General features: G+C 36.2%; 1 protein-coding gene and 1 long non-coding RNA gene across 2 annotated transcripts; one reads left to right on the forward strand and one right to left on the reverse strand.

The window, feature by feature from the left end:
• Window positions 1-14193: 14193 nt before the first annotated feature.
• LOC124155275 lies at window positions 14194-14935 on the reverse strand. The gene is made up of 2 exons (XM_046528995.1): window positions 14646-14935; window positions 14194-14439 (listed from the first exon to the last, which is right to left on the reverse strand). Exons 1-2 carry the CDS (start codon window positions 14916-14918, stop codon window positions 14194-14196), a joined length of 519 nt encoding a protein of 172 aa, XP_046384951.1. The 5' UTR covers window positions 14919-14935.
• A 3138-nt stretch (window positions 14936-18073) lies between these two features.
• LOC124155123 lies at window positions 18074-19099 on the forward strand. Its single transcript, XR_006864137.1, has 3 exons — window positions 18074-18216; window positions 18434-18530; window positions 18608-19099. It is a non-coding gene; the product is annotated as an uncharacterized LOC124155123 (long non-coding RNA).
• Window positions 19100-23921: the final 4822 nt, after the last annotated feature.

Genomic DNA, 23921 nt, shown 5'->3' on the forward strand with positions numbered 1-23921 from the left:
ATCTTAAAATACCCTTTTTAACATAATCTCTACATAATTTATACTTTATATCCAAATGCCTAGACCACTCTGTATCCCCATCATGCTTAGCAAGCCACATTGCACTCATGTTATCAGCTGTGATAACAAATGGGTTGGGTAAATACCTCTATTGACCTAATTCTGTTAATATGTACCTAAGCCACATTGCTTCTTTGGCTCCCTCAAACATAGATACATACTCTGCTTCGCAAGTAGATGCTGATACAGAGTCTGACTTCTTGGGTAATTTGCTATTCCAACTCACTGGAGCATTTGCAAACATAGATATATAACCAGTAACAGATTTTCTATCCAAGGAATTGGCAAAATCTGCATCACAAAACAGCAAAATAGGACATTCTGAACGACAAAATTTCAATTTTACATCCGAAGTCCTTTTCAAGTATAACATAATGTGCTTTACATCTTGAAAACCTGACTGAAATAATAAACATCTTACCATGTCTACAATAGTTTGGTTATACCTTTCTGCCACCCCATTCTGTTGTGGAGAGTATGCGACCGATTTTCGATGAACAATCCCATTTTCTCTGAGAAAGTTCTCAAAAATACCCCCACAATACTCACCACCCCCATCAGTCTGTAAGCATTTTAATTCTAGGCCATGCAGTTTCTCTACTTCAACCTTATAATCCTTAAATTTTGAAAAGACTTCATTCTTTTTCTTACAGAATTTCACTACTGCGTACCAACTAAAATCATCAATAAAGGTTACCATGTACATTGCACCACCGTTTGATCTAACTGGAGAAATCATTAAATCACTGTGCACTAGTTCTAATGGTTTGCTAGTTATTCTGTCACTTCTCACTGGAAAAATGGTGTTTGTCATCTTACCTTCTATACATACATCACAGCTCTCTGTTTCTTTGGGTACCTTGAGTTTTTCTAACCCTGGAATTATCTTTATGGCATCCGTGTGCAAGTGTCCAAGTCTCTGATGCCAAACATCCATGCTGACTGCTTTCAATGCCATTGCTTCAATGTCATCCTCGACCTTGAAATCATCAGATTGCACTACACATGATTGAGCAACATTAGAAATCACCACATCTCCCTCCAGAGCATATAATCCTTCATGTACATTTGCCGTAAATACATTGCTCCCATCAAATAGACCAGTAGCACATTCTTTATCAAATAGTACCTTCACATTGTGCCCATTCAGTTTGGAAATTGGAATTAAATTGAAATTTAATTCAGGCACATACAACACATTTTTAATTTCTAGGTCATTACCTCCACATTTTTCTGACATACTCAGCACAATAGTACCCCGTCCACAAACCTTAATACTACCTTTACCAAGAGTTACATTTCCACCTCCCGGAGTGAATGATGAAAACAATTCCATTTTAGAAGTCATATGCTCAGTCGCGGCTGAGTCTAACAACCACATATTAGGACCTTTCACAGCAGACAAAGCATACAAACTTACACAACTAATGGTCTTCTTTTCTGACTTCGCTTGCACAAGATTATTATTAGTTTTACTTACATTCTTACTTGTACAGTCAGCAGCCCAATGTCCCCATTCCTGACAGGCATAGCACTGCACTTCAGGACACACTTTACTAATATGACCAGATTTCTTACATTTAAAACAACACCTGGTATTGTTTTCCCTCTTCTCCACTGCTGCAGGTTGACCTTTCCCTTTCGGCCTTGAACGACTCTTCCTGTCCTGCTTATAGGTTAAGAGCGCAGTCCGATCATTTTCCTCTCCGGTCAGTTGTAGACGCCTCCTTTCTTCGTCCAGCAAACGTCCCTTCAACTTCCGCGTTGTTAGCTGAGGCTCTTGGAGAACATTTTGAATAAACACTTCGTATTCATCAAGTGGAAGTCCCGCTAACAGAAAATTAGCTACGACTTCATCATCGAACTCAATACCGCCTCTCTGCACTTTCTTATTCAGTCTTCGAATGGATGCTGCATATTCTTGCATGCTGATGTCTTCGGTCTTGCTTACGTTGACCATCTCCTTCAGTGCGTACAAAGCATGGAACTTCGTAGACGTGACATGTATTTCTTTCGGTTAAGTCTTAATTGGTCAACGTTCAACTCCTCAATATCGTCATATCCCGGCTCTATCGCAATCCAACAATTTTTATCAATTAAGTGCGCCTTCACGCGCAACTTCCATGCGAAATAATTTCCATTAGACAATTTTGGAATAAAAGTGTCGTTATGGTCCTCACTGTCCGCCATGATGACTAGTGAAAAACCTCACAATCAGTCGCTCAGTCATATACTTCACTCGAATTCGTCAACCTTCAACAAGTATTTCAATCTGCACTCTACTTGGTTGCCTGTCTGGGCCCATAACCTATTGTTCATGGTGAATTTCGCATGGAAATACACACATTCTTACTTCAACAAGGTTGACTTTAATCTGGACTTCCGAAAAAAAACACTCTTACATGTCATACACAATCAGCAGGGAGGAGACGTTAAAAAAAAGAACAAAATGCACCGCGGCGATTGGCCAAGATGATGTCACAGAAAAAACAAACATAACAACAATTGATTCATTTGTTCCACATGGCTGTATGTCCATATTTCCTTGCCAATACTTCAATAATGTTGGATTATAATTATTGATCCATCTATCCTCTCTTCTTGGTTTCAATACACATATTCTGCCGTTGTTTCGGATAAATTCATCAGATGTGTTTGAAATGATTCTGGTTAATGCACTTTCTCCTCTAGGAAAACCAAATCTGCATAGAATGCTCGAATCTTGTTTTTTGCAGCTATGTGCATGTTTGTGAGTTTGACATTTATTAACCAAATCTCTCATCTCATCACCCTCATCTGGCATATGACAACTTGCCACTTGATCCAAAATTGCTCTACCTTCTGGTGTAACAAATGAAGGGTGATTTTCAATCCATACTAACATGTGTACATGTGGGCTACCTCTATTCTGAAATTCGATTCCGTACCAAAAATCTTTCATCTTGCCTCCAAAGATAGAATCATCCTTCTTCATGAACTTTTTGAAAACGTTGAATCGTTGCATGAAATGTCTTGCCACTACAATAGGATATCTCTCTATAAGTTTTTGTACCTCGTCAATAGTAAGTGCTGTAGGATCTACTTCTGATCTCTTGTCTGCATGAAGTAATGCTTTTCTCATGTCAGTCCAATTCAAATCGTTGCGGCTAAATGTAACAAAATATGTTGGTGGTCCCAAACATTTTATCTGTGCAATTAAAATACTCAAACATTGTCGCCAATATGCACCAGATCCTCGTAAATTTTGAAGTAGCAGATGGACATCTTCAACCATTCCATCTTGACCTACAACTTTCTTTGCACATGCTGAAAGTGTTGCTTTTACGTTATTGCTCTCCATCGCTGATAGTGCGAAGAATAAGTATTCAATTTGCTGGAATCTCGGATCATCGCTTAACAAGTGTGCTTGAAAATAGTCCTGGACTCCAATAGGTACGTTTCTTGCTTCATTTAATCCATTTATACCACAAGGAAAAAGTTCTTGTGTCACTTTTACAATATTATTTGTAGTTTTTCGTCTGATTTGATTTATATTGTCAGACATCTCCAATTCATCTTCTTCCTCAGGGTGTACACAATCAATAGGTAGCATTAATGGTGTTTGTACGGGTATAGATAATGTTGCTGTATCTTGTGTAATTGGTGATGTGTTTTGACGTGGTGTCATTTCCTCGGATTCTTCAATTCTGTTTTCGTCTTTTTGATGGACATCTTCTAAAATCAAGTGAATATTGAATTCTTTGAGATCCAGTAGCACGTTTTGATATACGAATAAGTTCATCGAAAGTGTTGCATTCGATTACACATGCTCTTCCATTATTTCGAGCACTGCTACCCTTTGGTCCACAAGAATGCGAATCCGTAAAGTAAAACTTTCCTTGATAATGCATAATACCATGTGATTTTTGATCAGCAATCAGAATTCCACCTTTATGTTCTCTAAATAATTCCTCAAGTGCTATTTTCAACGGTAAAATTCGATTCTCTGGATCATTGTGTGAATCCATTAAAACTCCAAACCATGGACTATCATTGTCCAAATTCAATGCTGAATGCTTGATTAAACATGATAAAATCGTCTTTGATAACGTTGAAATTTCTCACTCATAAAAAGCCACTTTCATCTATATCATTTCCGTTGAGTTTCTCAATGACAGTTTTATACATTGCATCTCCTTCTATCATGTTGTAATCGAGAACCGATTTGCTCCAAAGATGTGGTGAAATTATATCGGCGCGCACTATATTTGCTAAAGCCATGGCACAGCATTGTTTTCCAGCTGTGTTTTCACTGAATATATCCAAATTTCCTTGATGCCATGAAGAGCGTAGAATATTTGATACATCATTAGCCCGTACATAATGAATCCTCCGGATTTCTTCCTCTATTGGTTGCTCAAATTGTCGAGGTTGTTGAACTCGAATCAAGCTTGCTTGGTCGATTCTTGCTTCTGTATTTATAGTAACATCTTGATACAATGGATTATTTTCAATTAACCATTCCAGAGCTTTGAAATCTCGTTCACGAGAAATTGTAAATTCACGAGTAATGTTGATGTTTTCAAGGCATTCCGTCACGACTACCATTCCAGCCTTATCTGTTGATCTTGGTAACACATTTGGCAGTCTTTCAGTTACTTCATGGACGTCTTGTGCAAATAAAACAGCTTGGCCTTTGAATCCATATTGACCAAATCGAACATCATATTTAACTACTTTTACGAATGGAATTATTCGCTTCAGTAGCCTAATCTCAACCGGAGTTAAAGCTTTGATTTCATCCGGAATCACGCCAGGATCCAATTTGTTCCAATATCCCTTTGGAGGTGGCAATCGCTTGTTGCTTGTGATGTGAGTTTTGCAACGATGACACAACTCCAAGGTATCCTTTTCATTCAATTCCGGAGGTAAATATTCAACAGCCGTGTTACTTGGAGCACATGGTGAAATTTGATTTGGATAGCATTGCTTTCTGCATACTTCACATGTTCGATCAGCAAATATATTGATTTCTCTCTCGAATGCTTCCAAATCTGCGAATACTAATTGGCGTTGTGCTCTATGATTCTCTCTGTCTTGTTCCAATCGTGCGGCACGTTGTTCGACGGTTTCTTGAGATCTTAATTGAGACATTGTTTGTCGCACTTGTTCCAATCGTGCAGTATGTTGTTCATCAGTTTCTAGAGATCTCATTTCTCCCGCATGCTCTCTCATTATTTCTAATCTATTTGCTGTTTGCTCAGCAGTTTGTTGTAATCTTAGCTGAGACATATTTTCTCTAACATGTTGTAAACGATTTAAACGTACATCAGATGATTGATTTTGTACGCGTTTACGTCTCTTCTCCAGTGTTGATCTCTTGGCTTCTTTACTCTCTATAGCCGTTTTTTCCGCATATTTTTGTCTTGCCTTCTCCAACTTTCTCTTTCTTTTCGTTGCTGTCCGTCGCCTTCCGTTCCCGTTAGCCATTGTCCTAGCCGTAGTCGTCACCGTTGAATCCAGTCCGATGTTGTTGTTGTTGTGCTTGCGCAAACTCGCCTAAACCGAGGCCACTATCGGTATCTATAAAGAAATTTTTCATTTTTTACATCTCTTTAGCGAAAAAGTTTATGATTGCAAAAACTCACATATCTTTGATTCAGGTTCTGCTGCATCTTTTATTTCATTTCTCGCGCTCTCGTAATCGTTAGTTTATACATGAACAGCATCAGATCTAAATCGTCTTACTTCCTTTTTGGTATTTTCTTTCAATCTCGAAATACCTTCTGTAAAAATTTTTGCAAACATTAAATATGAAAATAGTATTGTAAATTATTGTTCCTCACCATCGTTATCATCTTCTACAGTCTTCAGCATTATAAATATCCAAAACGTCAGCCATTAGTTTGTTTTCACTATGAATCTAAAATTATTAGAAATTATTGCGCTTTCAGGCTTTGTTTACTTTTTCAAAATAACGGAATTTTCTAGTTCAATAAAGAATATTCCTGAGAAAACTACCTTGTTATGCTCTTTTGACATGTGTTAAAATCATTTATAACCATCAGTAATTAACTTTCACAATTGTATATTTACTGAAATAAAGCAACTTAACATATTTTTAGAATGATTTTAAACTATTCTAAAGATTTACCAAAATACATGATTGACATTGGATAACGTATTTTATTTCGAAAAAATCCGCCATGTTGAAAATTCCATATTTAAAATTAATATGTTTATAATGATCAAAATACACACTTTAGATGTTCGAAAGTGGTAAAATATTGTATTTTCACCGGGAATACGACTTCCTGTAAAGTTTCAGATCGATTGGAAGTCGGGAAGTGGTCGAATTTTCGATTGCAAGATTTGAACTAAACATACAAACAAACGGACAGAGTGAGTAAAATAAAAGCGTGTTAAAAAGATTTGATTGAAGCTATCAAACTGGTGTGCTAGGGAGTTTTTTTTTGTAAAATATACTTAAACTTTGATGTAAATTATGAAGCACTTGATTTATTTTACCAAACGCTCTTGATATATTTCATAAAATATTTTGATATTTCATAATTTGGTCAATTGTACGAAAGAGTTTGTTAAAAATAACTGAATTAATTTAATACGATTCTGAATTTGGTAACTTTCATCGAAGTTATGATTAATTTTATGAAGGTGATTGCTTGTTTCGTAAAAATTATCAAACTCTACATTGCTATGCAAATTTGGTTTGATAGGATTTACTAAGCGTTTCGTAATCTATCAAACGGTCTGCCGTTCCTCTTTTTTAAATACCAATGCCCATTTGCAGTTGAAAGATTCTTAAACAGGCCTTACATTAAAGATAGGTTGGTAGAAATGATTTTGTTTTTATTATTTGTGATGGCGATAACGTTTTAATTTTGTTTACGTTCATTTTTCTGTTTGATCCTACTTTAAATTGCAATGTTATCCGTAAGCTGGTGCATCAAAGACAATGATTGAATAGCGTATTATCATGGATATTAAAGCTGTAAGGAGATGTTTGTGTATTTAGACACATTAAAACTTTAATAAGAGGTATTCCTGAGGTATAATCATTCGTGATAATGTTTACTAACATGTGATAAAAGTCTACATACTAGGCCCAATCCATGCTAAGGATACAACCCAGCGCACAGTGGGCGGAAATCGGAAAAAGCCGGACAAAATTACAAAATGGCTTTTTATGAATTATAAACTTGAAACTTATACTTATATATAAACAATTATACTAAAAAATGATTGAAATTTATGGATATGTACTTCATTTGACATAGGTCCCACCCGTTACTGAGATACAGAGGCTCAAACGTGAACAAATTTCCATAAAAACGCCCGTCTTCAATTTTCTCTGAAAATCTTCCGAAGTAAGTGGATGGTGAAGTTATGGGTAGATTTTTGCGGAATAAAAAAACCACATAATCTGTTGGCATAGGATTTTTTCTTTAATTTTCCGTAATTTTAAAGAATATCTTCGACAAATTGTTTCCGTGCAGTTACAAAATGGCGGACACTGTTTTTCGGCAAAGTTTCACAATTAGGTAGAGTTTCAAATGGGTTTTCGGCAAAGTCACGCGGAGTAACTTATATGAGAGCATTCTTTGAAAATTTATTGAGGTGCTTATACAGTTATCTTTGAAATAAGTTAGCGTCGCCAGAAATTACAACGATTTTTCGATCGCGCGGCAGGGCTCGTCTCCGCGCGTCGGGAGTTGGATTAGCCGCGACGCGGTAAGGTTATTGAAGCTTCATGGGTTTTAACGCTCAGCATTCACCGTATTTATGTTTTGCTTCCAGACACCGATTCTCAAATGGTCTATGGTGAAGACGTTGGAGGTTTTTCAGCCGAGGTAAGTGCACATTTCATTGAAGTTCATTTCATTTTCTTAGGATACGATCGAAGACCTTGCTTTATTTAAAAGCGTTCAAATCTCGAAAAAGTGAGTTGTTTTCCTGGGACTCATACAAAAAGACCTACCAGAAAGACACCAGCTGAGACTCTTATACCTTCTTTACCCTCCGATCCCTGACCCTCGGGATTCTACTGCGAAAGCGGTCGTTTTATGACACCTTTATATATATATATATATATATATATAATTGCATGCTCTTTAATCTCTGACTTTATCACCTAACAAGAAGAATTTGGTCCATTACAAGATCGCAAAGTTAGCAAGGACGCAGCTAATAGTTTTACCTACTTGAAACATTCCTCATTGTCTGCGAGTTTATTCTGAAAATGCCATTAAGGTGACTTACGTCTGACACTGCCTGCCAGATCATGACGGATTTGAAATCGCAAAATGAAGACAATGTCTGAACCCGTCGGACATGTGCAATTTTCTCCTTAGAGATGTAAAAGCTGTATAACCGTGAAGCAGTTGCTATTCCGCTGTGGGTCTGTTGGGTGTAGCCAGGATCATTCGATCACAAACGTCTCCAAACATCAATTCAGGCGATGCTGATTAACCATATGTTTTAAGGCAGTAGCGTACCTTGGGTATCTCTCAATTCCATTTTTTCTATCAGCTCTGTAGGATGGCGCTAAGAGTGCAATTGAAATCACCCCAAGAATTATCAATGTGGTTTGATTTCCCTGAGACAAAATAGTGTGAGCAATGTACCCGTTAATTAAATGAATTAACTCAACTGCATTATCCTGTATGTGAGAGCCATATATGGCTATATAAAGGATATTTTGACGGTTTGGGTAATTAGTCGAAACTTTTAAGTGCTAATGCATAACCAGGTACGATCACATGACGTGACACAGAGCAAATGCTAACACTTTTCTTCACCGCAATAGCGGTCCCAGCATGTGGAACCATTTGAGTGGTAAAATGAAAACGGTACATCGGCAGGGATCGAATGGTAGGTGAGTAGGTATTAGTTTCCTGAGTGAAAGCGATATCTGGTTCATATCGGATAAGAAACAAATGCAGTTTAGCTCATTTGGTTACGCTGCGTAGGTACCGAGCAAGCATTGATAGTCATCACCCGTATCTCCTTCATAAATGACAATAAATATTTAAATTAATTCATTAAAATTGCCAATTTCATGTATTAGGATATGCGTGGGATGACGCTCCTAACTATAGTACTAACTACTACCTAACTATATACATACAGAAGTTATTTATGCAATAACTAACTATCAATTAAGTGGTGGTGTTACAACAAAAGTGAGGTTATAAGTAATATGAACTCATTCACTTGTGGCAAGCATGTAATTTATTCAATGGATAGGTAATAATAATAATAATAATAATAATAAATTTTTTATTTGTCCAAGGATCTTATGAATACAACATAGATATAAGACACGTCAAAGTAATCAACATAACACTTAAAAATGTAAAAATGGTCAGAGTTCATTTGTCATTTAAAAATTCATTTACACTGTAGTAGCACTTATTAATTAAAAATTTCTTTAAAGAAGATTTAAATTCCCTATTAGAATTAATCAAATTAATACTTTTGGGAAGGAAATTAAATATTTTTGATCCCATTGCAATGGGATTTTTTGCTGTTATACGTTTTTTATGGAGGGTAACATGGATGTGGCGAGGAGACCTAGTTAGGTGCTCATGTACATCATTATTAATTGGTAAATCATTAATATTCTCTTTCAGTAAACATAGTTGGTATATATATATACAAGGCACTGTTAACAAATTCAGTTCTTTGAATAAGGGTTTACAAGAATAAGTATAAGGCTTACTCATTATACATCTTATAATCTTTTTTTGCATCTTGAAATTTGTATCTAATAGCGTTACAGTTGATCCCCAGAATACAATACCATAAGTCACTCTACTTATAAAGTTGCAATGGTAAACTGACATCATCGCCTTGTGAGGTAAGGATGCTTTTAGGAACCTCACACTATACAGTACTCGGGACAATTTCGAACACAAGTCTTTTACATGGAAGGACCAGTTCCAAGTGTTTTCAATTTGTAACCCTAAGAATTTACAAGTTTTAGTTAGACTCAGTGTATGGTTGTTCAGTGTCAATGTTCCAAAATCTTTGGAATGATTCGGGTTAAACAGCATAGACTGAGTTTTTGCACTGTTTAATTTTAATTTGTTGGAAAGACACCAATTCCAGACTAAGTCTAATATTTGCTGACCATAGTGATGCACTTCATTGATGTCATTAGCTGAAATTAGGAAGTTTGTGTCATCTGCAAAGAGGACTGGTTTTACTTGGATGCTATTAACAATCAAGGGCAAGTCGTTAATGAATATCAGGAAGAGTAGAGGACCCAAGATGCTACCTTGAGGGACACCTGACGTTATCTTGTTTTGGTTTGATTTACATAGTGTGTCACTAACTCTCATTTCAACACATTGCATTCTATTGCTAAGGTATGTTTTTAGCCACTCCAGTGCGACTCCTCTGATTCCATTTTGGTGACACTTGTTTATGAGTATGGAGTGATTAACCATATCAAAGGCACAAGAGAAATAAAAAAATAATGCCAAGACCTGTTTGCCATTATCCAAAGAATTTGAAATAAAATTCCAGGCAGTGATGAGGGCATCCTCTGTAGAACGTCCTTTCCGGTATCCCCACTGAGAGTTAGAAAGAATTTTGTATTTTTCCACAAAAGAAAGTAATCTGTTGTAATATATACGTTCAAAAACTTTAGAAAGCTGTATTAAAAGTGAGATAGGCCTATAGTTGGTTATATCATCCTTATTACCTTTGTTTTTGTACACGGGTATTACTTTGCTCAGTTTTAGGGGTTCTGGAAAGATCCCTAGCCTCAGCGATTCATTGACTAAAAATAGTAATGGTTGCACAATAAGTTTTTTTTAATCCGCTACTAGTCGACCAGGTATATTATCAACTCCAGGAACTGAAGAGTTAGATAATTTATCTAAGCACATTAACATTTCTTTTTCATCACATGGATAAAGGTAAAGGGAATGCACTTCACTGGTGTAATCTACTAAACAGTGGTTGTTATTATTGTTTATGAGCTGGGATTTTGTTAAATTACAAAAGGCTTCATTGATTCGATTGCATACGATATTTGGATCAGTTATTAAAGAACCATCGTCATTGAAAAATTTTGGTACGCATGGGTTACGTTTTTTACCGAGCTGTGCATTGATAATTTTCCATGTTTCCTTTGTCTTATTTTGTGCTTCAGTTATGCGTTTGTCATTAAAAGATTTTTTTGAATATTTTAGTAAAGCAGTATACTTCTTCTTTGTCTTTTGAAAATCTAATTGTAAGAACAATTCATTATTCTGGGAAATTTTGTATCTATGTGCTTTTTCTTTTACAATGCGTGACAAATTAATTATTTCCTCAGTGAGCCATGGTTTTTTACATTTGTTTTTCCTATTTTTAATGTTGATGGTGACGGTTGGAATGCAACACTCTATATGATGGAGCAATTTGTCGTAAAAGATCTCAAAACTATTCTCAAATGAGTGAGATATATAAACATTTTCCCAAGTTTCCAACATTAGAACGCTTTTTAGAAAATTTATGTTCTCCTTTGAGAACACCTTGGTGGTAATTTTACTAGGTCTGACACTCTGAAGTTTCAAATCAAACGTCGACATGATCATGTGATGGTCGGATAAACCAAGGTCAACAACAGTGGATACACTCTTACTATGATTATAGTTTGTTATCATATAGTCAATTAATGACTTAGAAGTCTTTGTCACGTGAGTTGGTTCCTCAATTAAACATAATAAGCCATATGATTTCACAATGTTCAGTAATTCCGTCCGCTGTGGTGAATCCACTAAATAGTCACAATTTAAATCACCAGTTATCACTAGAATTCTTTGGTTAACATAGAGTAGTTCCAAAAGTTTGTCAAGGTTGTTTATAAAAACATGGAAATCACCCACAAGTGAACGATATAGTGATATAAGTACCAAAGTCCCTATGGCTGTTGTGAGAAAACACACTGCACACTAAAAGTTTTTTTCTTCTACGAATTTGGAGACATTAAAAGCACTAATTTCATTTCGTAGCCTGTTGTGTGCAAATATGGCTACACCCCCATTTTTGTATGTTGAGCGGCTAAACTGACTCACCAAGCTATAGTTACAAACACAAAATACACTTAGTTCTTCAGCACTCATCCAGTGTTCAGATACACACAAGAAGTCTGGTTCGGTATTATGGAGGTACACTTCTAATTGGGTAGTTTTGTTCCTCATGCACTGAATATTAATGTGGGCAACGCTTATACCATTGGCTATTTTCACTGTTTTTTGATTGGAAATATTATCATTCAAAACTGGAGTATTGTACCATTCGTCATTTAGGTAGATGGGGGATTGTTCCGAACTTTCCGAAAAAAACCTGTTTACTAGTACGTTTTCTGGCCAAAATTCAGGATTTTCAAGTTCATTTTTGAGCCTGTAATCGGCAGACACGCGAAATGAGGCATAAGAGTCCCCTCTTACCTGCAGCTTTTCTACCTCAACCTCTTTATCTGGAAGTTTATCGATAATAAATTTCCTTACAGCTTCCACTGTGGTACCTACTTAAAAACGCCACACATGGAGATGTGTTTTCCTTGGGATGCCGGATATGGTGTTGTCGGTGCTTGCAGTTCCAATGATTGGTTTCGGTCTCGGCTTTCTCTTGTATGTGACGAGCTTGAAATCTTCATTCTTGGTTCCCAACATGATTCCGTTTTTATTACTAGGGCTAGCATTCGCCAACTCCACTTCATTGCCTGACGCTTGTTTTAACTCTTCACCTTGTACGTCGGGCGCAAGTGATTTCTTCGTCGAGGGATTTTGACGGTAGGTGTCCTTAAGAAGTGTTGAAGAAGACCCGTAATCGAAACGAACCATCTTAGTTTCCTTTTTTATAACTTCTGAACCACCTGATTGAGGTATTACGCACACTTTAGAGTACGCTTGATTTTGTATATTATCACTCACGTGCGAATTCTTACTCGCCGACTTTAAGGCAACGATTTCTTCATTCTGCTTCAACATTATGTCTTTGCAGTTTGATAATTTCGCTTGGAGATCTGTAACAATCTGCATTATTTTTTCTTGCTTTTTTTCCATGTTTTTCATCGAGTCACATGTTGCGAACAAACACTTGTTGCACTGAAAATGTAACTGCGTGTTGTTAGCAATAGCAGTTATCAAGCTTTTTGTTAAGCCAACACAGCTGGCGTGAAAAAACAACTCGCAACCGAAGTCACACTTGATTTTTGGTTGAATATCAACAATTTTTTCGGAGCAAACTTCACAATTAGCCAACTCGGGCGCCATCTTGTCAATGCTACTAAAGTATTTACATTCACTGCATACAGTTGCAGTAGCACATTTTCTTACATCAAAACTGAACCCAACTAGCACAAAAGACAAATTAGGTAAATGATAATTAACTTGATAATACATTACTTTTAAACATTTTATAAACATATAGATCGGCGTATTTCATTCAGGCGACGACCAATGGCACCGATCAATTCCGTCTTCTTCACTGTCCAGCCTTTAATAGGAGCCTGAGCATTAACATAGTCAAAAAGAGAGGTAATGACCATCAGAACAAAGGAAATAGATCATTCTACACAAAATAATTTGGTGTAAATTTACATGTACACCTAAATTAAATGATGGGAAAAATTAAAAATTTAAATTTACATTGATGTATGTTTCAAATATTTTGAAAAATATACAAAATGCTTATTGTTAATTAATAAAACTTAGAGCATCTCCTTGACTGAAAGTTACAAGCTACTCAGATAAGTGTATATTACTAAAGAACATTTTCACTAGAACTACTAGAGAACATTTTCTATGAAGTTGTCATATTTTTTTTTAATCTCAAGAATGAGAAGACCCAACAGGCCCTTGAGCCCCCCCCCCCACTAGAAAAAATCCTAGATCCGCCCCCACATGTATGCTAAGTGTGGTTTGTAGGAAAAACAAGAGAAATCGGTGCTAATCCATTGTACCTTAGGCCTATGACTTAAACAACCATCAAGTGGAATGGTGAGTTGAGTGGTGGACTTCTCAATACAGATTGGCATAGAAAAAGTTGAAGTAATACCTTTCACTTTATAAGAAGATAAATTTGAAGGAAATGGAGCAACACATTGCAATGTTTACACTACATAGAAATTATGTCTTATGTCAACTTACTACATATTGCATCAATGGCCGGTCCATATAAAGACTCTCTTGCTCCATCTTTCATGTTGCCAAGTCCATTAGCCTTTCTACCTCTTGCTGAACATTTTTTCAGGACTTCCTCTTTAAAAATAATAGGCAAGAGATTCCGGACAAGCATGGTGGGAGAACTGCATGTTCTGGTACAATTTTGCAGCAATACTTTGTTGACGTACACTTCTATTGAGGGGACAAAATTCACGACCTTTAAAATGAGAATTGAAGGTTGTATGAAGTAAAGACCTGAAGATGCACCATATTTCACCAATTATGATAGTTTCCATGTAATTCTATGTACATACAGTAGAGAATGAGTAATCGTAGGACATATTATGTTACCAGAACTAAATTATTTCTTAGGCTACACCAAACAAACGCATATTATGTGGAAAGTAAATTGCATAGACTTACATCCGTATCTCCCTTAGAAGAGATTAAATGAGGGTGATCTTCATTGGTCTTAGGATTTGGCTCACCTATGTCCTCCTCTAAATTATTGTCGCGCTCTTCAATGAAATTTGGTTCAAAATCATAACTAGGCTGCCTCGAGTGACTTCCCTGGAACTTAGAAATTTTTTTAACATCCTTCAATGACTTCCTAAGCTCCCGCAGTAGGTTCATTGACTCTAGATATTTGAAAATAAAAATCACAGATGCTGAATGAACTTCAAGGACTGATAGCATTAAATTCTCATAATATACAAATACATCAACGAATGCATGAGCAAAAAAAAAAATAGTTCTAATTTATGCCCTCGCATTTGTATACTAGACTGTGGATACATACCACAGGCATCATCCCTTTCACGTATAGCCTTCTCCATTGCTCTCTTTAATTCCTTAATTTTTTGTTTATGGCTTGCACACATATAACATCGTTCACTGTTTTCCGCCATGCTGCTGGAAGTTTCGCATTCACCTACTTCCGCTAATATTCTCTGTGAAGTGGCTGTTTTTCCAAGTTTGAGGATATTTTTCTGGAATGAACAAAGGTAAATCCATTAAGAAGCATTAGTGATACAGTGGAGAGTAAATGCGGGCCAATAATATTCCATTTTTGTTATGAAATGCTCAGAGTTGGGTTAAAATTTATGTACCTTACTTTTCTTCTTTTGCATAATTTTGCCTGGTTCCACAGTTCCTCGTCCCCCAAACTCTTGGGAATTCTTGGCCGTTTTCTCTTACCGGGGTCGGCATCTGGTATTTCCCCTGTCTTTATGTATGTGCCCATTAATGACACTAAAATTGGTCGTGTTTCTGAAATATATTTCCCGGTCAGCCAAACAACGGATAGGGATGAGAAATGAGCTCAAAATCTTTCTCTATAAAAATAGAAACTTACCAAACTTTGCCAAAACTTCTCCAAAATAACATGCGTCTCCATTATCCCCCTTGCTCCGCTTGCCATTCGCATTTAAAACACTCGTTCACTCTTACCGTGGAATTAATCGCCAATTCCTCGATTGGTCGCCAGTCCTTGATGCATTTTGAAGAGGCACAATCCACCTCTTCTTCATTAAATTTAACTAGTACAAAATACTCCATGTTTGTTTGAATATATATATGTTCCCCACACAAGCACTACTGCACACCACCAAGCCCTATTGAAAATTTCTTTTAAGTCTTAAGGCCTGGTTACACGGTACATTAGAATGTACAAGAATCTGTACATTTTTCTGAATGGTTTTCTGAACAGATTCTTGTATATTCTCATGGACAAGATCCACGAGTAGGTGGTTACACGGTACATTTTTTCGGACATTTTTCGTACATTTTTTAATGCGCAACAAATTATTTCAACTTCAAATATAAACCAATGGGGAACATGCAAACTTTTTTAAAAGTACTAGAATAATAAGATCCTTACCTCAAATGTACTTGCCGAAAATTTCGCGGATGAATAATGTTTTATAGCTGAGATATGAGTCTTTAAAAATAATCTTCATCGACTGTTTGAAAACACGTGACGGAGCGTGCGCGCGTTACATCACGGCCTGGAATCCACTGATGGCAGACTGAGGAAGTGGATAGAAAAACTGTCTATTTAGGGACTCAAACGCAAATTTGGCGAATATAATTGCTGCTTTAACGTCAAACTTCGGATTGTGAATATATTGGGTTGCCAAGGCGTTGTTGAAATAAATAAAGGCGATTGTTTGGGGGGCTTTGGAAAGATTAAATTAAAATAAGTTGATTGCAGATAAGCAGACACACCTACATCATTTGCTTAATGCAGTAAGTATATTGTAGCATGGACCTTCAATAGAAAAACGTGTGAAAACCATATAAATAGTGTATCCCATAAAACCATATAAAGTGCCCCGACGTCTAGTACCTCTATTTACTCGCCGGAGAAGTTTTTTGCTTGTGTTCGAAGGGACAAAAGTAAGAGTAATGAGAGGTTGATGATCCGCAGAATGGAGTCAAATACATTATCTATATTGTCAACGGGATATCCTCAACGTAAGTACACTATTAAATCAGGGTTACCGCAGGATTTTATCAAGTTACGTATTTCACTTTGTAAACAACTCTATAAATGTACCTATCATTCTACCCATTGTAGGATCAAATTATAAGGAAAGTGGCTGTTTACTAGAATAAATACTGATTACGATTAAACCACGGTGAAAAATAAGGGATTGTAATGGGCGGCCGGCCTCTCGTCACGAGGAGCCCCTAACAAGGAATAATCTCAAAGTGTCTTTCGCCGATATCGTTAAAATTTTGTTGGATAGTAGTGTTCCATAATAAAAGCACATTTTCAAAATTTCTCGTGCCCTTAAGCCTTGTGATATAATAAACAGGACATAATAAAGGCAGTTGAATTTTAGATTTGAAAGAGAGTGTGTCGTGATTTCCCTCCATCCTTCTCCTGTGAATCGGCGCACGCTACAGGAATATACGAGAAATATGAGGCTTTTGGCAAGGTAAATTCAATATTTATTACTGCGATGCCCATAACGTTCGCTGCATGTCAACGCAACACCTAAAATTTCGACTCGCTTTGCAGTCGGTCTCGATTCAAAAACAGAAACTTGAGTAAATACAGCGTAAATAGTACTTGAATCTTATTTCTTTGCCTATCACATGCTTTTTATGACCTTTTAACGATCATTTGGATCTCAATCTTGGACAATTCTCGCGGTTCATACATTCAGCGCCTTTCCATCTGATCCTTCATTTTACCCATCCCCTTTTCTTGTGTTCCATTCTTTCGCTACCTATATCCAATCAGTGAGATATCCAGGTCAAGCAAGATCATATCAAATCCAAATAACTATCGGGGCCGTACGTAAACAAAGAAGTCGCATATACAAGCCAGATGAAATGAATGTGTCGTTTTCGTAGTCTGCCACCAGGTGACTCTGAGTTCAAATTGTATGATTGTCTGGTTACACGGTGCATTTTCGCGTTCATTCTGAGATTCAGACATTCTCACATTTTCTTGTACATTCTCATGTACCGTGTAACCAGGCCTTTACAGAAATTCTTATGTGTACTCTGCATTTCTTATGGAATTTTATAAGAATGTTGCGCGGGTCGCATACCTTTCAGGATATTATCCGGCAGGCGTTTAGGTCATGTAGTAACTTATGTTGGCAATTGATAATTATTTATGGTATTCTATTAATATTTCCTTTTGGAAATTATCTGAGTTTCCAGATTGTTCTCAACAGTTTGAGGTTCGATTATATGGTCCATGAATAACACCAATGTATAACACGATTGCATACGTTGTAGGATACGGTTCACATGGAAACCTTGTTTGGTTGTTAGGGATTAATTTTATATGATAATAATTCACTACGTATTTGTAATAGCTATTTAATGAAATAAGTCGCATGCTTTTATAGTTATCAATGTACAATTTAATCAGTATTAAACTATTATTCAGTTACTAAGCAAGAATGATAGTAGGAGAGTAAAGTTGAACAAAGGCTATAAAGCATACAACCGAAATACTACCCCATATAGAGCCGTAAGTATATAACATCCCATTGGCTTTCAGTAGTGGATAACTTATTACTTTAGTTATAGCGTATGCCGTCTCTAGATAATGATGATTTGTTCAATACTATTCTTCTTGGTTTGCCACATCTGTTGTTGTTTGCTGTTATGTTGTCAAATGCATTATCAACATTTTAAAATTACCTTCGTACGGTATGGTCGTGGGGTTAATAGCTATAAATTTACAGATTCCCAGAACAACTGCGTGGCGTTTGCGTAAAAATGTCGAAGACATTCATGGAACGTGTCTGGAGGATGAGTCTGTGCAGGGACCACTTGAGCATGGTTAGTTTTTGGGTAAAATGATTAGTACCCGAAGCTTTTTGAGTTTGCCATTATAAAATCAGCTCTTAAAATTGCAGTGTCAAGTCCAGTAACTGGCGTGAGTGATAATGAAAGTAATGTTGAAAGCTCATTGTTAAGTACGCCGTCTTCTTCTCAAACATCATCCGAGTTCTCACTATCATCAACAAGTGAGAGTGATTGTGAGACAACAGCAAAGGAAGACAGCACTGACGAGGAAAATGCAGATTTCAATGATTGGAATGCTAAACTCCATGATTTCACAGATACTACGGTTGGAGAGGCATTAAATGAAATTTTGGATCTTTATATGAAACATAAACAAAAAAAACTGCCCTAAATGAATGGCTGCAATTCATCACAAAAATTCTGCCTACTCCTCATAATTTCTCTAGCAATAAGTTCCGATTTTTTCATTTACTCTCTAATTGCTCTGGTGAATTCAATGCAGAAAGCCACAGATATTGCTGTGAATGTTTTAGTTATTTGGGGCCTTATGATTCTAATGCTGTCGAACAGTGTGATGTATGTGGATCAAGTGAGGTATTCGGAAGATTAATTTACATTCCAGTGACTGATACTATTAAATATCTTCTTGAGAGTGAAAAAATCTACCAGCACTTGATTCAAGGCAGTCAGGTTGTTGGAAGTGTCTGTGACATAGTTGATGGTGCAATGTTTCCTTCATCGTCATCTCCTTTTGACGTGCATTTGATGTGGAACACGGATGGTGTCCCAGTATTCAAAAGTTCTAATTTTCAAATTTGGCCTATTTTGTTTACGATTTCTAATGTACCCCCAGGGATGGGAAAGGAAACTTTGTCGTTGGCTGGACTATGGTGTAGTCCTACTAAGCCAAACATGAACACCTTCCTAAAACCGTTTTCTAAAGAAATGTGTAGTTTACATGTTGATGGACTGTCGTGGTTTCACCCAGAACTACATAAAACTGTACATTCTAAGGTTAATGCTAATCTTGTTGTGGTTGATGCTAAAGCTCGCAATGAAATGCAAAACCTAGTGGCTTGCAATGGGTATTATGAATGCTCTTTTTGTGAACACCCTGTAGAGAGAGTGGAGACTCAGAAAGGTCATGTAATTGTTTACAATTACTTGAAAGGGGGTGCACCTTTGAGGAAAGGGAAAACGACGCTGAAACAAGCAAAAGCTGCTGCTGAGAAGGAAAGTAGTGTGAAAGAAGTGCTGGGTCCATCATGTTTAGCTCTTATTCCTGGCTTGAATTTATCATCATCGTTCATTCTAGATTATATGCATGCAGTGGCTGAAGGGGCTGTACGTCAATTTGCATTTTTATGGTTTGATTCAAAGAATTGTAAACAGCCATAACATATTGGGTTGAAATCTGATGAAGCGAGCAAAAAATTGTTGTCAATTAAACAGACCAATGATGTGCTAAGGGTACCAAGAAGTTTATCTCTCTTGAAATACTGGAAAGGATCGGAGTTGAGAAATTGGTTATTATTTTACTCCCCATTTTGTTTGGCAAATGTACTCCCTGTTGCATTTCACGAACACTGGCTGTTACTGGTGCGAGCAATTTTTCTGCTTCTCCAGGACAAGATTCCTCAAGAAGAAATTACATTGGCAGAAATGTTGTTAAAATCTTTCTGTTCTGAAGTTGAAGAGCTGTATGGGAAACGGCATATGTCATATAATGTTCATCAGTTACTACTTTTAGGTGATGATGTTAGGAATTGGGGGCCACTCTGGGCTACATCTTGCTTAAGATAAGACATTTATAAGACATTCATGTTTGAAGATAAAAATGGACAGTTGCTTTCACTTATTAAGGGCACACAGAGAGTGAGTGAACAGCTTGCGAGTGCAACGAGGTTGATTCGATCATATCACATGCTGAAGCAATTTATTTTCAGAAAAAGAAAAAGTTGTCACAAAATGAAGACCCCTGTGGTTTGCCTTGGTGCACCATTTGTGGGGATATTGCCACCAAAAGTAAAAAAAATGTTGCATAATGAATTTGGTGGATTGGAGGGTATAAAAATATATGGTAGGGTTAACGTTGACTGCAAGGGAGTGTTTACCTCCAGAATTTATATCAGGGAAAGGGTACGCAGGAGCAATGTGATTAAATTTATAAGAGAAAAACGGGTGGTAAAATATGGCTGTATTGAGTGTTTTGCGTTTTCAAATAACTCCTTTTATGCAGTTATTCATAAATTAAAGTCACAAAAGCACAGTGCTTTGTAAATAACGATCATAAATTTGCATTGCCACACATTAAAAAACTAGATCCCACAAATGTGTTTGAAATAGTTAACTGCAATCGCATTTTAAGTAAAATTTTATATTTTGAAGGCTTGGCAGTGGAGTTGCCAAATTTATTTGAAATTAATCTATGAGGATGGTTGTTGAATTAATTCATATATTCTTTACCCCTTCCTATTAAATACAAATTATATTTCATGTCATTTTGTATATAACTTAATTTATCTTTTATTTTAACAGTTCTATATGATAAACAAGCTGCTTTAATAAAAATAAAGAATGAAAGTCTTCTAAAGTTTTATTCTTCATAACTTATGTAGTCATTCAGTGGTGGATCCAGGATTTCTTTCTGGGGGGGGGGGGGGGGGGGGGGGGCACAAGCCAAGCCGTATCCAGGACTTTGTTCTGAGGGGGCACAAGGATACCTCGTAATACAAAACGTACGCAATGATAATTAATGGGACCGTATTAAAAATTGCATATTTTTAAAGGGGCTGGGGGGGAGCCTTGCCCCACCCCCCAGCGGAAATGTACAAAGAAAACACTATTGGTTTTATTAGATCCACATAATGTAACATTCCAATTTTGAGCTACTAAATAACCTTGTATATATGCCAAGTTAATTAAATAGCCCGCAAACAAAGTTCAAGGGTCTTCTGAAAGATTGTATTAAATTGTATACAGGCTTAATGAATAAAGCATAAATTTTTATACCGATTGTATAGAATGTATACATCCTGTATCTTCTCCTTATATATAACATCGCATGTGTAACCACTCACTCACTCATGTATACTAATTCCCGACCACTTCCAGATGAGCTGGAGAGCTGAAATTTGTGTCACCGGTGGAGAAAAAATATTCATCGGGAGGAAAATTCCGAAAACTCGAAAAAGTCGATTAGTTTTCGAGATATATCGACTTGAATTAACATGGGAGCCTTATGGGACTAAAACATTTTCCCAATTATTGCGTATTTGCTGATTATTCAGGAAGATGAGATTCCTGTGACAAAAACTAGATTTTTTGGTCAATTTTTTGATGTGATTGTCATTGCGATATTTTGATAAAAAGTATTTTTTATGATTTTTTGAAAATTTCCTATGCTTTTCTTACGGGCCTATCTTTGGATTTTTTTTTGACCAACTTGCAATAATCGTAGGACAAATTCCTTGAAACGCAAGATACTAGATTTTTTGCTTGATTTTTTGGCTATCTTGGAATATTCACAAGTCGAAAGAATTCCGAGGAATAAACGATTTTCGATTTTCCATTGTCGAGGAGACGAATATTAAATTTCGGATTTCGGCTTTGAGACTTCGGCATATGAAAATTTGGAATCTCCGTGAAAACCCTTAGAGGGTACTCCGTACCCTCACGCCCTACCCTGTTTTTCCGATAACCCTCTTGGTTAATTCATAATAAAATTCCGAAAAATATCCTGCACGTGAGAAAATCATTGTCGCCATTATTTTGTGAAGCACACGATCTTGAATAACTTGGCAACCGTTCAAGTTAGAGGAATGAAATTTTCAGGGTAATACTATTATCAAAAAAGACTACTTTTGAAATGATAACCATTCCACTCGATCGATTCATGTGAGAGTTATATCGATACCAATCTCCTTGGATACGCTTTATTCGCTAATAACTTTCTCGTTATTCGAAGTATGAATACGAAATTCAAATATAATACTAAAGTCGACGTGCTTAATCTGCCAAAAGTTAATTCAGGCGGATCGAATTATTAGAAGCGAAGTTATAATCGATCATAGGGTGCATTCGATATATGTCTTTTTCAGACTTGTTTACATAGTTACGGGGATAAAAATTATAATTATATTCTAAGACAGCCACGTACTATACGTACATGTAAAATATTTTGTTGAGTAATGATTCCTTTGGAAGATATATCGAAATGAAATAATTTCGATAGGTCTAATTTTCTCCTTTGTTATTGACCGTAGATGTCCGACATTTTTAGGATAGTATGTGATTGGTGATATAAGATTTCTGTTATATTTTGGTCTCCATGGCAACCATAGTTTCAACTTTATGCCGAAATATATTTTCAATGTAAAGTAAATGGGGATATATCTAAATCGTTTTATACAAGTTTCCTCACAAGCACACGATCTTGAATAACTTGGCAACCGTTCAAGTTAGATGAATGAAATTTTCAGGGTAATACTATTATCAAAAAGGACAACTTTTGCAATGATAACCAATTCTCTCGATAAATTAATGTGTGAGTTATATCGATACCAATCTCCTTGGATACGCTTTCTTCGCTAATAACTATTTTGTTATTCAGGATATGAAATCGTAATTCAAATGCAATACCAAAGTTGACGTGCTCAATCTGGCAAATGTTAAATCAGGCGGATCGAATAATTAGAAGCGAAGTTATAATCGATCCAAGGGTGCATTCGATATATGTCTTTTTCAGACTTGTTTACATAGTTACGGGGATAAAATTTTTAATTATTTTCTTAGACAGCAACGTACTATACGTACATGTAACATATTTTGATGAGTAATGATTCATAATGAAGATATATCGAAATGAAATAATATCGATATGCCTCATTTTCTCCTTTGTTATTGAATGTAGATTTCTGAAATTTTTAGGATAGTACGTGATTGGTGATATAAGATTTCTGTTATCTTTTGGTCTCCGTGGAAAACCATAGTTTTAACCTTATGGCGAAATATATTTTCAATGTTAAGTAAATGGGGATATATCGATATCGTTTTATACAAGTTTCCTCTTTTGCGAGATTAATAAAAATATAAGGACATGATCCTTACCATAGAGGTCACATTTAGCAATGATGAACATTCCGCTCTACCCGTTTTCCAACAAGAAAAATCGAATCTAAAATGCTGGAATTCGATTTGTCGCTTACATATTTTTTTATTTAATTATGAAAGGGACTTAAACTCTTACCGGTAGATAAAGAAAGGTACAAAACAAGATAAAAGTTTCAATAAACTAATGCAGTCGTTATAGTTGACGTTATGTTCGATAAAATTGTGTACTGTAGAGATTCCTTTTGCAGACCTTTTACTATAGTTGCTGGGATAAGACTTTTAGCGGTATGCTAGAAGGTAACTTACGATTCA

This window comes from Ischnura elegans, chromosome 3 (assembly GCF_921293095.1).
Source record: "Ischnura elegans chromosome 3, ioIscEleg1.1, whole genome shotgun sequence".
NCBI classification, from domain to species: domain Eukaryota; kingdom Metazoa; phylum Arthropoda; class Insecta; order Odonata; family Coenagrionidae; genus Ischnura; species Ischnura elegans.